The sequence below is a fragment of the Xyrauchen texanus genome, chromosome 28 (genome assembly GCF_025860055.1).
Source record: "Xyrauchen texanus isolate HMW12.3.18 chromosome 28, RBS_HiC_50CHRs, whole genome shotgun sequence".
NCBI classification, from domain to species: domain Eukaryota; kingdom Metazoa; phylum Chordata; class Actinopteri; order Cypriniformes; family Catostomidae; genus Xyrauchen; species Xyrauchen texanus.
The window spans coordinates 3,419,359-3,435,763 of record NC_068303.1 but is presented as its reverse complement, the minus strand read 5'-3'; the positions used below and the strand labels follow the sequence as shown (position 1 = coordinate 3,435,763).

Below are 16,405 nucleotides of genomic sequence, written 5' to 3'. Positions count from 1 at the left end.
AAGGTGATCCTCGCGGTTTTGAAAGTGTCACTATGTGGTAGCTAGGGTGTTCTAGGTGGTTTTAAAAGACAACACCCTAAAGATTGCTAGGGTGTTGTACAGTAGGTGGTTTTTAGAGCCTCGCTATGTGATAGCTAGGTTGTTGTAGGTGATGTGATGTGGTAGCTATGTGGTTACATGCGTGTTTTACTGTAGGTGGTTGTTAGAGTGTCACTATGTGGTTCCTACAGTGTTCTTGATGGTTTTTAGAGTGTCGCTATTTGGTTGCTAGGCTAATCTAGGTGTTTTTTAAGAGTGTCGCTATGTGGTTGTAAGGGCGATCTATGTAGTATTTAGAGCATTGCTATTTGGTTCTTAGATTGGTGTAGGGTTTTTTTAGAGCGTCGCTATGTGGTTTCTAGTATGGGTGTAGCGATTCATCATTCTGGATTGATGCATCGATCAAATCACAAAAGATACGATGTCATCGATTCAACACATAAACACTGAAGTACTGGGGCCAGTGGTGGCTCAGCGGTTAAGGCTCTGGGTTACTGACCGAAAGGTCGGGGTTTCAAGCCCTAGCACCGCCAAGATACCACTGTTGGGCCCTTGACCCTATCTGCTCCAGGGGCGCTGTTTCATGGCTGACCCTGCGCTCTGACCCCAGCTTAGTTGGGATATGCGAAAACAACTGCATTTCATTGGCTCTGTACCTGTACTCTGCACAATGACACTAAAGTTGAATCTTATCTTATCTTGAATCTAAGTATATATTTTTTAAGATGCACCTTTATTTTGAAATTCTCATGCCAGACACCTCCGTACGCATTTCCGTCAGACGATGTAGCAACCTTATGATATTCATCTTGCTTAATAAACCCTAAATATCACCGGCTAAGGCCCTATTCACACATACTCCGTGAGCGGAGAGTGAGAGTGAGGCACGAGCAGCACATTTTCGTTCCGGTGCCCATGTTAAAAGATTATATCCTTCACACTGCAAGCGTCCCAGATGAGGCAGTGAGCGGTCTTACCCAGTTCAAGTATATAGGAGCTGTATTTATATGGCACTTGCTTACAAATAATATATATTTCCAGCCTGTCCGACAGCGTTCCAAAGATGACCACAGAGTGGACTGACTTGTCTTGACAGAGGCTTTGATATATTAACCAATCACGACAAAGTACACTGATAAACAAGTGCACGTGACTGCCCCCTGCTGCCGTAAGAACCTAGAAAAGAGACGCGGCAATACGAATGCCCGAACGCGATGCTCACGCCTCGCTCACGGAGTATGTGTGAATCTGCCGTAAGAGAATTGATATAAGATCGTATCGTGATGAAACTGACAATTTACACCCCTAGTTGCTAGGCCATTCTAAGGGGTTTTTAGAGTATCGGGATGTGGTCGTTAGGGTGTTCTAAGTGGTTGTTAGGGTGTTGCAAAAATGAACATCTCTTAAACATGCAGCACAATGAGGTATCATTCATGTTTGAAACACAAATGGCACGAGATATGCACCTCAGTTAAAGGTTTACTGTTATGGGTTTGTTCAAATCATTTACTACCCCTAGTATGAGCAATAGCAATAGATTCTTGTATTAGCAAGCGTGACTAAAAAAACGTAGCAGCTGAGACAAATAGGAAAAGGCAATAATCCAGTAAGATCTGCGTGTTAGTAGCAAGATACGTGGTTTACGAGCTCTGATATTATGCATTAGGCTCCAGACGTAAAGGAATGCTGAATCCAGATTTTGCTGCCATAATTGTGCTTCAGCCACAACTCGGGGGATAATATACAGCCTCAATAATCCCTGTTTGGTGTGCAGGGAGAGATTTACGACCAGCCAACATCTGACTGTGAGAGGAGACGATGGATACATGATGAAAACACTATGAAGATGGACTTACAGCCTCGCCTGGGATGGAGCGCCCGCTGGGGCCCTGTGGTCCTGGAGGGCCCATAGGACCAGGCAAACCCATTTCTCCACGTTGCCCAACTGGACCCTGCAGGAACATACATGAACAACAAAGTTGAATTCTGTAGAGAAACTTAATGCATTCAGCTTCAGAAATGTAGATGATTAAATGGGAAATCAGTCGGCAATAATGTACATTCAGGCAGTCATTATTACAATATAAACCCAGACGTGAAGCGGAGGAGTCTTGTTTCACCCTAAAGGTGTTTGTTTTGCGATATTGACCGTCTGACTGCAGATTATCCCACTTATTACATGGCTACTTACCAAATGAATAATTACATGGACATAATGATTTGAGATGAAATTACGTTATTATTAAAAAGAAAGAGACAGCAGAGTCTCCAAAAACAGATGGATTCAACCTCAGGTTTGCATAAGTGTTCTGTTGATGTTATAAACCTAATAGCGTGATATTACAAGACTAATAGCCAAATAAATGGACATTAAATATTGAGTGCAGTTGAAATGATTTGATTAGCTTACTTGTATAGTTCGCAGAGTGATATGAGGAGTGGGAAAGATTTGCAAACACCGGGATGACAGATGAAACGTCCATTAATCTACGGATGTGCGGCAATTATTCAGAAATATCCGACCACTAGATGGCAGGATTGACCAATCAGAATCAAGTATTACAGAGAGCCGTGTACGGAAATAATAAGGGATAACGTACAGTCAGCCGATCATTAGCGCTAAAAAAACGCCGACAGGGTGATCAGGACCCATATGCAAAGCTTATTACATGGCTATTTAGTAAATGAATAAAAACGTAGAAATGTAATGTTGATTTCAGTTTAAATTACATAATGTGAAAAGAAAGAGCGCAAAGACAAGATCCGAGAGACATAGCTTGGATAAGAAAAAGTTTTCTAGACAACCTTGTAATAAGCATCAATCATTTTACAAAACACTGTAATAACACTGTAATAACAAGAGGTATGAATAAACATTCAAACCAAGAGCATAATTGTGTGGTACTCACAACTTGACCTGCATCTCCTCTCTCACCACGAGGTCCTTTGCTTCCCGGTGAACCCTGGGGAAAGAAAAATGTGCAGAGAGTTTACAGAGAGAAATAGACCTGCTGTCTGTCATCCAACCAACAATAATGTGAACATGGACGTAATCATTCATATTAATTCTGACTACTCAAAATTACAATGTCTAAATATGTTGGAATCTTTTTAACCATATTATACAAAACAAATTTACAAACTAAGAGTGTAATACAAGTCTATGTCTGCAGAGTTTAGACCTTTTGCTCTCAAATTGGTCTTGTCGGTAGTTTTTAGAGTGTCGTTATGTGGTCTCTAGGGCGTTTTAGATGTTTTTTACATTTATGCATTTGGCAGACGCTTTTATTCAAAGCCAATTACAGACCCCTTATTACAGGGACAATCCCCCCTGGAGCAACCTGGAGTTAAGTGCCTTGCTCAAGGACACAATGGTGGTGGCTGTGGGGATCGAACTGGCAACCTTTTGCTTACCAGTTCAGTGCTTTAGCCCACTACGCCACCACCACTCCAGGAGTGTTTTTAAAAGTGTTGCTATGTGGTTATTAGGGCACTCTAAGTGGTTTTTAGAGCATTGCTTAAAAAGCTTTGCTAGTGTGTTGCAACTGACTTACCACAGGCCCCTGAGGGCCCTGAGGCCCCGTACTGTCTGAGGTGCATTGGCAGGCATTGGGGAGAGCTGGACACTTGGATTCATCTCTCTGAATCACAAAGGGGGAGATAAAGTAAGAAGAAATGCATAAGTGTCAAAACAGTCACAATCAACCACTATAAACCAATTGGAGATGGATTTTGGAAATAAGCATTTATAAGTTAAAAAAGACATTTCATAGGTGGTTAGCAGCCTGACTGCTGGTCTGTTGGTGGTATAGCCTAGTGTTTAAAGATCTAGGCGTTTTAGGTTTAATTTCCAAAAACTGTCCAATCATTGTAACCTTGATCAAGACAGTCAACCTTAAGTTGCTTCAATGACAAGGCATTACATAATAGAGTGCATTAGTGCCCACCCACTCTTTCGGATGTCTTGGTTCCTGGGGTTTTTCCCATTAATCTTTCCCATAGGGATTTCATAAAATCCTTCATAAAAGAGTTTTAAGTCATGAACCAAACCAACCAGCCCCGATATTAATCACATTAGAAACTTTGATTTGAAGTAAAAACGAATTGAAAATCACACAAAATGGCGAAGGTTCAAGACATCGTACTTTTCATCTTTAAAGGGGTAATGTCATGAGGAATAACATTTACTTTGATCATTTGATATACAGTAAGATGTCATTCTACTATAAAAACATACTCTAAGTTTCAGAACTCAAAACTTCCTCTCCAGTCCGAAAAGAGCATTTATTGTTTCTACTCTGCAAAAATGACTAGATTTGAAATTGGTTACATTGTGACATCACAGTATAATTTGCAGTGGTGAATTCTCAAGGCCTTCTCTACTGGCCTAACATGCCAAATAAATCAATATTTTTCATCCTTTCATACTCATTGACCTTTTTGCCCATGTATTTTTATTCGCTTTCCACTCTATTTAAGCTCCAAAGAAATCGAGAAACTTTTTTATCCAGTCAGAATTTATTCCTTGATGCTTACAAGTGAAGTGCGACAACTGTTTCACAAATCACATGCCCGAAGCAGTGAGCTCCACCCCCTCAGGCCTTCAGAATTTCTTCAGAATCCCTCAACAGTGCAAATAAATGGGCAACTAAAGTCAGATTGTCAGATTCATCAGCCAATCAGATTGATTTAGTTGTTCTTGGTGGGTGTGATCTTAAGAATATGTCCCAGTCGAGGCCTTCTAGCTGGCCTTGAGCAGGGCTGGAGTGGTAATCTGGCATACCGGGCATTTTCCCGGTGGGCCGACGCACTTTGGGGCCGATCAGGGGCGGACTGGCCATCGGGAGTTCCGAGCGGGCCTGTCGCGACATGTGCCGAATGGGCCACGATAAGCAAAAATGAGCCGCCACATTATGCAATGCGGACCACAAAATTATGTTGCGATATGCATAAAAGGACAACGAACGTTGATTATCTGTTGGGTTGCTTGGAGACATCTCTAATGAGAGTCAAACCCCTGCTAAGCTAACAGGAGCATTGCAGTTTTGTTTCCTTAAACATCATCTTCCGAATATCGGGGAATGGAATGCATTTATGGTCAGAGATATCAAGTAGGAATATCCCACATCCAACTTAAATGGAACGCAGCATAACCGTGTATCCTGACCAAACTAAGCGAGCTTTCATGCGTGGATATGTTTATAAAATGTCATTTGGTAGTACTAGTTAGCTGCAACATAATGTATGATTCCCCAAAGGCATAGGGTGTCTTATTCATTGTGAAACTGTGTTTTCTTAATGGCATGAATCACACTGAAGGTCTAGACATAAAATGCACGGCCCGCCATTGCCCCATTTCCACAACATATGTAATTGTCGTGGTGAACTGATAGAGTGGCTAAGGTGCTTCAACTCTGAAGGTGGCACTATAGTTGCTGTAGTTTGCTTTTAATCAACGAAAAGATTAAGATGTCAAGTTAGGTCCCCAGATGTTGTTGTGTTCATGGTTGAACTGCATCTCTGCAAAGCATTATGTTGGATCCTATCATTAGAAATGAGTGGCTTATTTAAATGAATTTCCTAAATGAGTCAGTGTGGGATTATATGTTTTGTTCAGCACAATTTTCTAAGGATACTTTTGAGAACTATTATGATTCAGACTTTGCAAAGAAACTTATATTGAAAGATGGAGCAGTTCCAAGTGTATTGGACACAACAGTAACAATATTAAAATGACTTTTTCTGTTTGTTTGTTATGAAAGAAATTGTACAGTCAGCCATTTTTATTGCAAAATAAACCATGATCAGGATTCCAAAGTTGAGCAGAACATGCTTATTTCATGGTTACGTACCAAAGAAATACATAATTTCTTACAAACATTTGATGTGAGATTAAATTTTATTTATTATGTAAGAAAAACCAATGGTGTAGTACAAGCTAGTGGCTCCCATCTCATCTACCTCGTATTAGGCGGGACGTCAAGTATTTTGGCCGAAATAACACATCGTGATGCCCATTATCCCGTATTTAAACAAGGTTGGTCGACCGGTGAACATCTCATCTTTCCCATTACACGGGATGTGTATTAAACTACAGAGGTGAACACCCGGGTTGACAGTCCATTACAGCTGGATACAGATTTATTAACTTTACATTTGCAGCTTGTGCTAGTCTCTGACTATTTTCACAGTTTTCTGCTTTATGTGGCATAATTGTATCACCATATCATGTATGCCTCATAATATACATATTTGGGAGCAACAGTATGCTGACTTTTAAGTTTTTGATTGCTATTTCAGTCGGAACAACTGTAATAGTTGCTTCACAAAAATTGGGACATATAGCAACCAATGATTGCCTGGACTGAGTTCTTTCAGGTGATTATGAAAATTGCTTGCATACTTCATTCTTTTACTCTTGAAAAAAAAAAAAAACAGTTCCACGAGTGTTGGCTTTTTTTTTTTTTTGCACTTCAAAGATGTTAGCTAATCAGGGGCCTGGGTAGCTCAGCAAGTAAAGACACTGACTACCACACCTGGAGTTGCAAGTTCGAATCTAGGGTGTGCTGAGTGACTCCAGTCAGGCTTCCTAAGCAACCAATTGGCCTGTGGGTAGAGTGACGTTGGGTTAACCTCTTCGTAGTCGCTATAATGTGGTTCTTGCTCTTGGTGGGGCACGTGGTGGGTTGTGCGTGGATGCCGTGGAGAATAGCGTGAGCCTCCACACATGTCACGTCTCCACTGTAACGTGCTCAACAAGCCACGTGAAAAGATGTGCGGATTAACTGTCTCAGATGCGGAGGCAATTGAGTGAAGATTCTTCCTTCGCCACGCAGATTGAGGCTAGTCACTACACCACCATGAAGACTAAAAGCGCATTGGGGATGCCATATTGAGGGGAAAAGGGGGAGAAATCCCCCCCCCCCACCAAAAAAAAAATTATAATATGTTAGCCAATCAAAACACAGTGGCCATGTATAGAAATCTTAAAGGAGACAGCTAAAAAACAAAATAAACAAAAAATGAGTGTTTCAGTCAGAGAGCCAGAGACAGGGTGGAGTGAATGTAATACTATATTTTGACAGGTTTTATGCACACAATAAATGGCACATTATAAGTGAACATCAAGGAAAAATGCATGACATGACCTATTTAATTACAAACATACTGCAATCTCAAGCATTGCGAATGACGTATTTGAATTGAAAACGGTGAAAAAATATAAAACTATTAATAATCGAATTGCAAAATATTCTGATATATGCAAAATTATAAGTAGTTTGCGAATGTAGGGAGACTGACTCAACTGCGTAATATGCCGAGTGGTTTTTGTAACGTGATTCTCTGATTGGTGGATCTTTTTTAATGCTATTTAATGCCATTTTAAAAACAAATTAATTTAAAATAATGTAGACTGATGGATTCAAGAGCAGTATATACCATCGATTACCAACCTATAAGCTCACAGTAGGTCTGTCTTTAAAGCTTTATCGTTAAAATGTATCATTAAGAATAAATTCCCCAATTGATAGCATGACTGGGATTTTTACTTCCGGAACAAGACGTCTTCCGGAAGTACAAGACTCTATACTGTACAGAACAGATGCTGAGACCTGGATTAAGGTTGATAGTTAAAGTCGGCATGAAGCTGCATTTGCAACCCATTTTACTTCCTAATGTGATATAGCTATTTGGGTATTAGTTCAAATTAACCAAAAGTCTGCACAGCCTTGGTGACATAAAACAATGTCTTTGATTTGAGCCTAGACATATTGATATCAAAGAGAGAAATGAATATGCTAAAACTCAAATCAAATAAAATCTTTTGGTATTGGAGACAAGCCATATTGCAGCGTTTATTAAATATTCGTGTTTTGACTATAAGGAACCCATGCGAACATTCAAAGTCTATAATAACTTGCTTATGCAAGACTAAGTAAATAATAAAGTGTTTGAAGACACAGCTGGTCTCATGGTCTGCATTAAAAGATGCATATTCTCAATGTCCCAGGAATGTGCCCTTTACCAAAATACAAAGGCGAAAAGTTCCAGCAAAATCAACAGAAATTGAAGACTTTTATCGTAAAAGGAGAGAAGTTGTCGGTTAGAACAACTTCTGTTGTTGACAAACCAAATAAAACGGAAGAGTGCACAAGGAGAGATCAAAGAAAGAAGTAATCCAACAATACCAAACTGTTTTGCAGAGCACATGTTAAATGTCATGTTCATTTCTGGTCATCAGGAATGCATCAATCACATACGGAATATCATAGCTCAGAGAGAGACCAAGACATTGATCTGCGACAAGCACTGGGACCTGTGTTGGATTATATAGCTGAAAAAAGGTTGAGTTTAGTGTGACAGATGATTGGCTTGTCATTTGCTTTTAATACAAAGTGACTATATATCAACGTCTGGAGCAGTTGAGGGCTAAACGTCTGGCTGAATGTTACAATGATCAAAGGCATGGGTGGACGTAAACAACTGTGCGGTTCATGGGTCACCCGACCTGAAATTTAACCAAACATTTGGGTTTTCCACCTTAAAGTAACTCTGATCTCTAGACCTTTATTATGGTTTCTTCTTACCATTGAAGGAAGGTCACAGCATCGGTCCCTGCTGGTCCAACCGAGACTGCACACAATGTCAAACATCTGGAGCTGGAACTGGACAAGCAGAGAGAAAACGGATGTTACATGTGTCTTTGATAAAAGAATTGCGTTTCCAAATAAGGAGCTCAAACGCCCCAACACAAGTATCCAGTCCAGCTGCCAATACAAAACATGCTTTGATCAGTGTTCATTTAAAAATAAAAAATGTAGTCTTTTGGCGAAAATGGCATGTCATTTCAGTCGGCAAAAATAACGTTATAGTGAAAAATTACAAAAATGAGTTTATGATATATTCTCAATGGGAGTTATGCATTCTGAGAAGCACATCATTTTCATAAACAATATGTTTTCATTAAAATAGTTTAATTATCGTCATGATGCATATTTTTTGGTCTTGTCTATGTTAACTTTGACAAATTAAAAAAACATTTAGACACATTTTTGCCAGTACTTTTGTTGAAACAGCTTGGGTCAAAGCTTACAATATGTCTTTTATTTAAAGTTCAGCAGCCTGAAAATATTGATGTCCAAGGGAACAGTAATATGTCCAGGCTGAACTTCAAATCAAATTAAAGCTTTTGTTTGTGGAAAAAATAAATAAATAAATAAATATATATATATATATATATATATATATATATATATATATAACATTTAATTATCATCTTGATACATATTAATCGTCTTGCATTTATTATCATTGACGAAATCAAAAATTACTTTGTCAATGTACAATTTCATTGACGAGATTAACAATGGCTGTGATAACAAAACACCAACAATATTGTTGTTTTCAATTTGGTTTTCAATTAGATCAATGATGCTCAACATTGTCTCATTTGAACTCACTGTTGCCGACTCTTTAGATCCAATAGATTTCGACATCTTTCCAAGAACTTGATATCCATCTGTCGATATGTTTCCTCTTGGCTTAATCTCTTTCTCAGCCACTTCCTGACAGTCCACGTGCAGTTTGACGCTCTTGGGAGACACCAGGATGTGGAGCTAGAAGACAAGAAGATTGTTTGGAATTCAAGTTTACAAGAAACTCAGGGGTCATTTTGGGAGGAGGAACTTCTACGGTGGAGCTAATCATGAAGTTATCCTCAGTTGGCAGTCTTCTAGTGTTTTGGTAACTCCAAGGGCTTTGAGCCGTAATTACGGATTCTGGGAGTCTCTGTTTTGAGGGAGTGTTTCTGGCCAGAGGTGCATAAAAATGGTTTAGTTGCTCCATCATCAATTTCAGTTCTGACAGTTCAATTGTAAAACAGTTTTAAGGAAAGAATTAGGGGAAATTAAGTTTAATGAATGGCAGCTAATAACATGTAAATGGTTAACTACACCAACATCAGGCCTGTCTAATCTCCCAAATGTTCAGAAACACACTCTACCCCTACAAAAGTTTGTTTGTCATTTGGTGTTAAGCTTTCAGAGTTGTTTCGTCACTCCGCTCCACATAATCTCCACAAAATCGCAATAATTTGCAATAAGGCGCAGCAGATGGCTGCTTCGTTGTGGAGCTCTCTAGCATTTTTGTTACTTTTGTTTGTTTGTCATGTTGTTATCACTCATTCTCAATCAGTTTCACCAGGGATGAACTGCTGAATATATCATAGAGTTTGATTATTCAGACATTTTATTAGACATCTTAGGTGAAGGCACAGCAGGGCTCTACAAGCGATCCAACAAAAATTGGTGTACAGATGTAACAGCATTGAAGAAGATGTGCTGTTTTCTAATTTAAAGGCACTCTTCATCAACTGTAAGCCTTTCATCGCCGCAGGAGTTTTCCTTGATTATTCTGGTGAGTGTGTACATCCCGCCACAAGCGTGCGCAAACGCAGCATTGCAACAGCTGACTGATCACATCACAAACACAGAGCAACCATACCGGGACTCGCTTATTATTATTCTGGGAGATTTTAATAAAGCTAACCTCAACCGTGAACTACCAAAATACAAACAACACATCACATGCCCCACCAGAGAAATAAATATATTGGACCACTGTTACACCACTGCTAAGGATGCCTATCGCTCTGTCCCACATGCAGCTTTAGGACTCTCTGATTACTGTCTGGTTCCCATACTCCTGACATGCAAGCAGAAACTAAAATCAGCTAAGGACTAGTAAGGACTGTAAAGAGAGGGCCAATAAATCAGAGCTGGAACTACAAGCCTGCTTTGACTGCACTGATTGGAGTATTTTTGAGGCTGCAGCCACAGACCTGGATGAGCTCACAGATACTGTGACATCATATGTAATTTTCTTTGAGGATAAGTGCATCCCTACTAGGACATTTTTATCATTAAATAACAGAAAAACTCAGACAGCTTCATAATGCCAAAGAGGATGCTTACAGAAGTGGGGCTAAAATATTGCACAATCAGGCCAGGAACACACATACTAAGGAAATTAGAGTGTCTAAAAGTAGCTACTCTGAAAATCAAAAAAACAAAACAGTTTTCAGCCAACGATCTTGCATCTGTGTGGAAAGGCCTGAAAAGCATCACTAAATACAAGACATCTCCACCTTGCTCTGTAGAGAGTCAACTAATGGCTGATGAACTGAATGTGTTTAACTGCAGGTTTGAAAAGCACAAACCCCTCCCCGTTATGATCTTCACACACACACATACTCAATCTGCACTTATGATCTTTGAGGAGGATGTGTGCTGGGTCTTTCAGAAACAAAAGGCTAGGAAAGCTTCAGGCCCAGATGGTGTTTCACTTGCCTGTCTGAAAGAATGCACTGACCAACTGACTCCCATCTTCACACAGATCTTCAATAGATCACTGGAGCAGTGTGACCATCATTCCAGTCCCCAATAAACCCAAAATCACAGATTTAATGAATACCAACATGTCTCTATCATGTCTGTGGTCAAAGACGTTTGAGAGACTGGTTTTGGCCTACCTGAAGGACACCACTGGACCCCTACTGGACCCCCTTCAGTTTGCAAACAGGTATGTGGATGATGCTGTCAATATGGGATTGCATTATATCCTGCAACGCCTCAGCAGACCAGCGACTTATGCAAGAATCCTAATTGTGGACTTCAGTTCAGCCTTCAATACCATCATGCCTCTCAACCAATGTACCCAGCTCTCCGTGCCCACCCCAATCTGTCGATGGATCACCAGCTTTCTGACAGATAGGCAGCAGCTAGTGAGACTGGGGAAACTCACATCCAGGACCCTCAAAATTAGCACTGGTGCTCCTCAGGGATGTGTTCTCTCTCCACTGCTCTTCTCCTTGTACACGAATGACAGCACTGCAAAAGACCCCACTGTCAAGTTGAAGTTTGCAGATGACACCACGGTCATCAGCCTCATCTGTGACGGTGACGAGTCTGCATACACACGGGAGGTCGATCAGCTGACTGTCTGGTGCTGTTACAACAACCTTGAGCTTAACATGCTCAAAACACTGGAGATGATAGTGGACTTCAGGAGAAATCCCCCTCCCCCACCCACCTTCCTGAACAGCACTGTGGCAGCAGTGGAGTCATTCAGGTTCCTGGGCTCTACCATCTCTCAGGACCTGAAGTGGGAAACCCACATAGTCTCCATTGTAAAGAAGGCTCAGCAGAGGTTGTTCTTCCTTTGCCAGCTGAGGAAGTTCAACCTGCCACTTGAGCTGCTGACACAGTTCTACTCAGCCATCAGCGAGCATGTCCTGTGTACATCTATAACTGTCTGGTTTGGTTCAGCCACCAAATCAGACAGAAGGAAACTACAATGGACAATCAGAACAGCTGTGAGGATTACTGGTGCTCCCCTGTCCACCCTCCAAGACCTGAATGTCTCCAGAGTGAGGAAATGTGCAGGTAGAATATTCTTGTGCCAGGACATCCAGGCACAAGAACAGTTTTTACCCTCAGGCCATTTTCCTCATGGACTCCCCCATAGTGCAATAATGTAAATACATATCTCATGTACATATGTAAATTCTCATATTTAACTCAATAACTCTACATACCCCTAACATGCACATACATTACCACTTGCACATGTACATTCGCCATTCTGTTATATGTCCTATTAATTGTATATCTGTTTATACTCATACCTTGTTTTATATTCTCTGTCTCACTGTACTGTTCTGTGTGCACTTCTCCTATCACTAAAAATAAATTGTGTTCATGAGAACACTTGGCAATAAAGCTCATTCTAATTCTAATTCTAATAATCAATATACACATATATTCCCCATTCACCACCATGTGTGATGAAGTTGTTCTTCCATATTTGCCACAGACAATCTGGCAGCCAAGTCTTAAACACCAGCCGATGTTCAGAACCCTACAACAGCGATGTAATTACATTCTTAGAGTGGGACTGTATCTTTGGGTCTGGAATGGATTTGTCAATATCTGTAAACATAGCATGCTTGACGCCTTATATGCACTGTCTTCTGCAGGATTGTGTGGGGAGTCACAGGACCTAAAATATGCACTTTCCCTTTGAACCTAAAGTCTTGATTTAAAAAAAAAAAATGTGCCAACTATCCATATACCGTCATAAGACCCAGTCCTACTTTAAAGTGACCTGTGCTGTGTTTACTATCACAGGGTCAGGTAAACAGCGGTCTCCTGAGGGTACAGACTGAGAGGTTACAGCAGTGGTGTGGGGGGGATTCTGGGAGGTAAAACCAAAACAAACAAGCCTCCACACCTCCCCATCAAACCACAAGAATTTCCCCTGTGGACAACTTCTTACAGGCAACCTGACAGACCACCAATATTCAGACCAGACAGAGATATAGATGAGAGGCCGTCTGCTCCTCGCCAGGCATTCTGCTCGCTGGCTCTATGATGTAATTGTTTAATAGTTTGAAAAGTGATCGAACATTTTCCAGTGTTCTCTGCCAGACAAATGCAGCACTTTTTTACAGTCTCACCAAATTAATTTATAGATTCTAGCTAAAGTGATTTTCTGTGTCTTTGAGACACACCCTGCCCTCTTTTTCTCCTTTCTTTCTGTCATATTTATTTGTGTACTTTATGTACATACTTGCCTACATACTTGAGTACATACATACATACTTATATGCTAAATTACATGTTTACATATTCAATTACGTACCTAAGTATTTACGTATGCACTTGTAAACATACTTCCTTGTGAAAGTACTTACATGCTTACCTACATACTTTTTACTAACGTACATACTTAAGTACATAATTACAAATTAATGTACTTTCCTAAGTGCTTACTCTACATACTGTATGTGCTTAATTACGTACTTATATTATTATCACGTTCGTACATATTTACGTTCACTCTTACATACCAGCGTATTTATGTACTTGCATACTTATGTACTTAATTACAAATGTATGTACTTATTGTAAGTGCTTAATGTGCATATGTACTTATTTACATACTTATATTATTATTGCGTACTCATGTTTTTCTTACTTACCTACATACATACTTATGTACTTACGTTTTTACTTACGTACTTACGTATGTGCTTACTTATCAACCACCAATTTAGTCCCTCCTCAGATATAGAAAACTTCAGAGCTTAAATAATGACTTTTAATGAATAATTATATAAATATAAATGAATATAATTCATGCATGCTCTTTAAAAAAAATGTATTTAATGTATAAAAAATATTTATCTACTGCCATTGTATTGAAATGACGAACCAGGATATTCATTAAAATATCTCCTTATGTGTTTTGCATAAGAAAGCAAGTAATTCGGGTTTGAAACACCATGAGGGTGAGTCAATGATTAGAGAATTTTCATTTTTGAGTGAACTAAACCTTTAAGTGTATTTTCTTGACTGCAGTTTGCTGGAGACCTCACGCAGTTTGGCTCGGTGTGTGTAGTTATTGGCACTATGCAAGGCCATTCAGCAAAAATGCTCCAACTTTCATTATCCACTCTGGCTGAACTCATCACAATTTCAGATTCATTCAGGTGCCACAATATATGCCCATATTTGAAATAAATGTGAAATCATCTGTCATACTCCTACAACAAAGACCTTCTCCAGAACAAAGATTATCATCACTCTTACAAGGAGAGAGACCATGGCAAAGCTTTCTTGCTTGATGTACCATGCAACATACATAAACATCTACAAATTACATCTAAGTTTACCTTGTGAAAGCTTCCATGGAAAATTTTCTTCACATGATCGTTTTTAAATGTGGCACGTTGGATCTCGCCTGTTGTGTCCTTACTGTAAAATGACACAGCTTGACCGGACGCTGAGCAAATAGAAAAATAGACAGACTAAGAGTTAGATACCCCAGAAACCAAATGACCAAATTAGAATAAAAAAGAAACTTTTGTCTCAATAATGTCATATTAAATTCCTTAGGAGAAATGAAAAGAAACACAAATGAGACAATTGTTGAGGAAGAGTGTAGAGCTTCAAAATAATGTTGATAGCATAGCTCAGATAATTTGGTATAACAATTTTAAATACATTAATGTTCACTTTGTATCGTTTACTACTGTCTATGCATTATAAATCATTGATAAGCATTTATAACAATATGAACAATTTATTATTTTAACCTCACATGTTATAAATGCTTAATAACACATTTCTCAACATTAATAACCTGTGAAAATCTACCTTAAAATGTATGTGGACAAATATGAAGTGGCTACCAACATTAGAAACCGATGTACATAAAGTTCAGTAGTAATCTGACTTTATTAAGTAGGCTCTGAATGAAAAGTGTTTTTGTAGAGGACTTTAGTTAACTAGAATTAGGTAAGTTGTGACCACTTGAAATAGCACCATTTTTTGGACATTAAAGTAATGAATATAAATACAAATTAGACTGTATCAAAATGGCATAATCCCTTCTTATCAACTCACTATTATAATGTATTTTTGCAGCATTGTGACATAAATCATGAGTTAGGGAATTTTGTGTTTTTGGATTAATAACATATGAATAAGTATGGATTTGTTAAGCATTTATAACATGTAAGTTAAAAGGCTCACTATTTGGCAAGTACTGCATACACACAAAACTTGTATTTGTATTAATATTGTTATAACCGCTTATTAATGATTTATAATGCATTAGTAAATGAGTCCCCTTTTAATGTAAGGTGTTACCAAAATGTTCGACCAATGACAATCAGGCTTACGGTCAATGGTGACACCGGTCTCAGGTTTGTAGTTCTTGTCCGACACCTGCCAGATATCGAAGGCCTCAGTCGGCGAGTCAGGCAAGAGTCGGAATGTCAGAATGATGGTGAATGTGGACGGTAGACCATTCGGGTGAATATACCTTAAAAAAAAACACACACACACAAACAAATACAAGCACACGAAATCAGTCAAAGCTAGAGGAAGTGACATCTTAATTCTGACATCAACACTGGCAGGTCAAAGTCACTGGATTTATCTGATGCATTATACTATCAGTGGTTTTTATGGTAAAATAATTAAGGAAGTGTGTGGGAGAATGGTGGCTATGAACACTTTTGGATTGTGGAGTTTAACTGGGTAAGAGGCAGCGTTTTACAAAACTCACAAAAACTTTTAGAAAAGTAATAGCATGTCTCTCCTCAAAAAGCCACATAATTTCAGTTAACATTAATGTTCGTTAGATGCAAAAGTTTGGGGGTTTGTTTGAATCCTTACCCCTATGAGCAATACTTGCCTAAACATACACAACTAATTACTATCATTATTCCAATGTATAAGAAACCATTCCGTGAGGATACATAACTGAGAGTATATAATGCAGAATGAGGCATAACTAA

At 39.2% G+C, this 16,405-nt stretch overlaps 1 protein-coding gene across 5 annotated transcripts in view; it reads right to left on the bottom strand.

The window, feature by feature from the left end:
• LOC127621744 (collagen alpha-1(XII) chain-like) overlaps window positions 1-16,405 on the bottom strand; it is a 122,658-nt gene that overhangs the window by 15,648 nt on the left and 90,605 nt on the right. For all 5 annotated transcript variants that reach the window (XM_052095459.1, XM_052095455.1, XM_052095457.1 and 2 more), the window contains 7 exons: window positions 15,785-15,927; window positions 14,774-14,883; window positions 9,501-9,656; window positions 8,628-8,705; window positions 3,594-3,680; window positions 2,949-3,002; window positions 1,896-1,991 (listed from right to left, as the gene is read on the bottom strand). In XM_052095459.1, coding sequence (XP_051951419.1) covers window positions 1,896-1,991; window positions 2,949-3,002; window positions 3,594-3,680; window positions 8,628-8,705; window positions 9,501-9,656; window positions 14,774-14,883; window positions 15,785-15,927 — 724 coding nt within the window. The remainder of the gene's footprint in view (window positions 1-1,895; window positions 1,992-2,948; window positions 3,003-3,593; window positions 3,681-8,627; window positions 8,706-9,500; window positions 9,657-14,773; window positions 14,884-15,784; window positions 15,928-16,405) is intronic.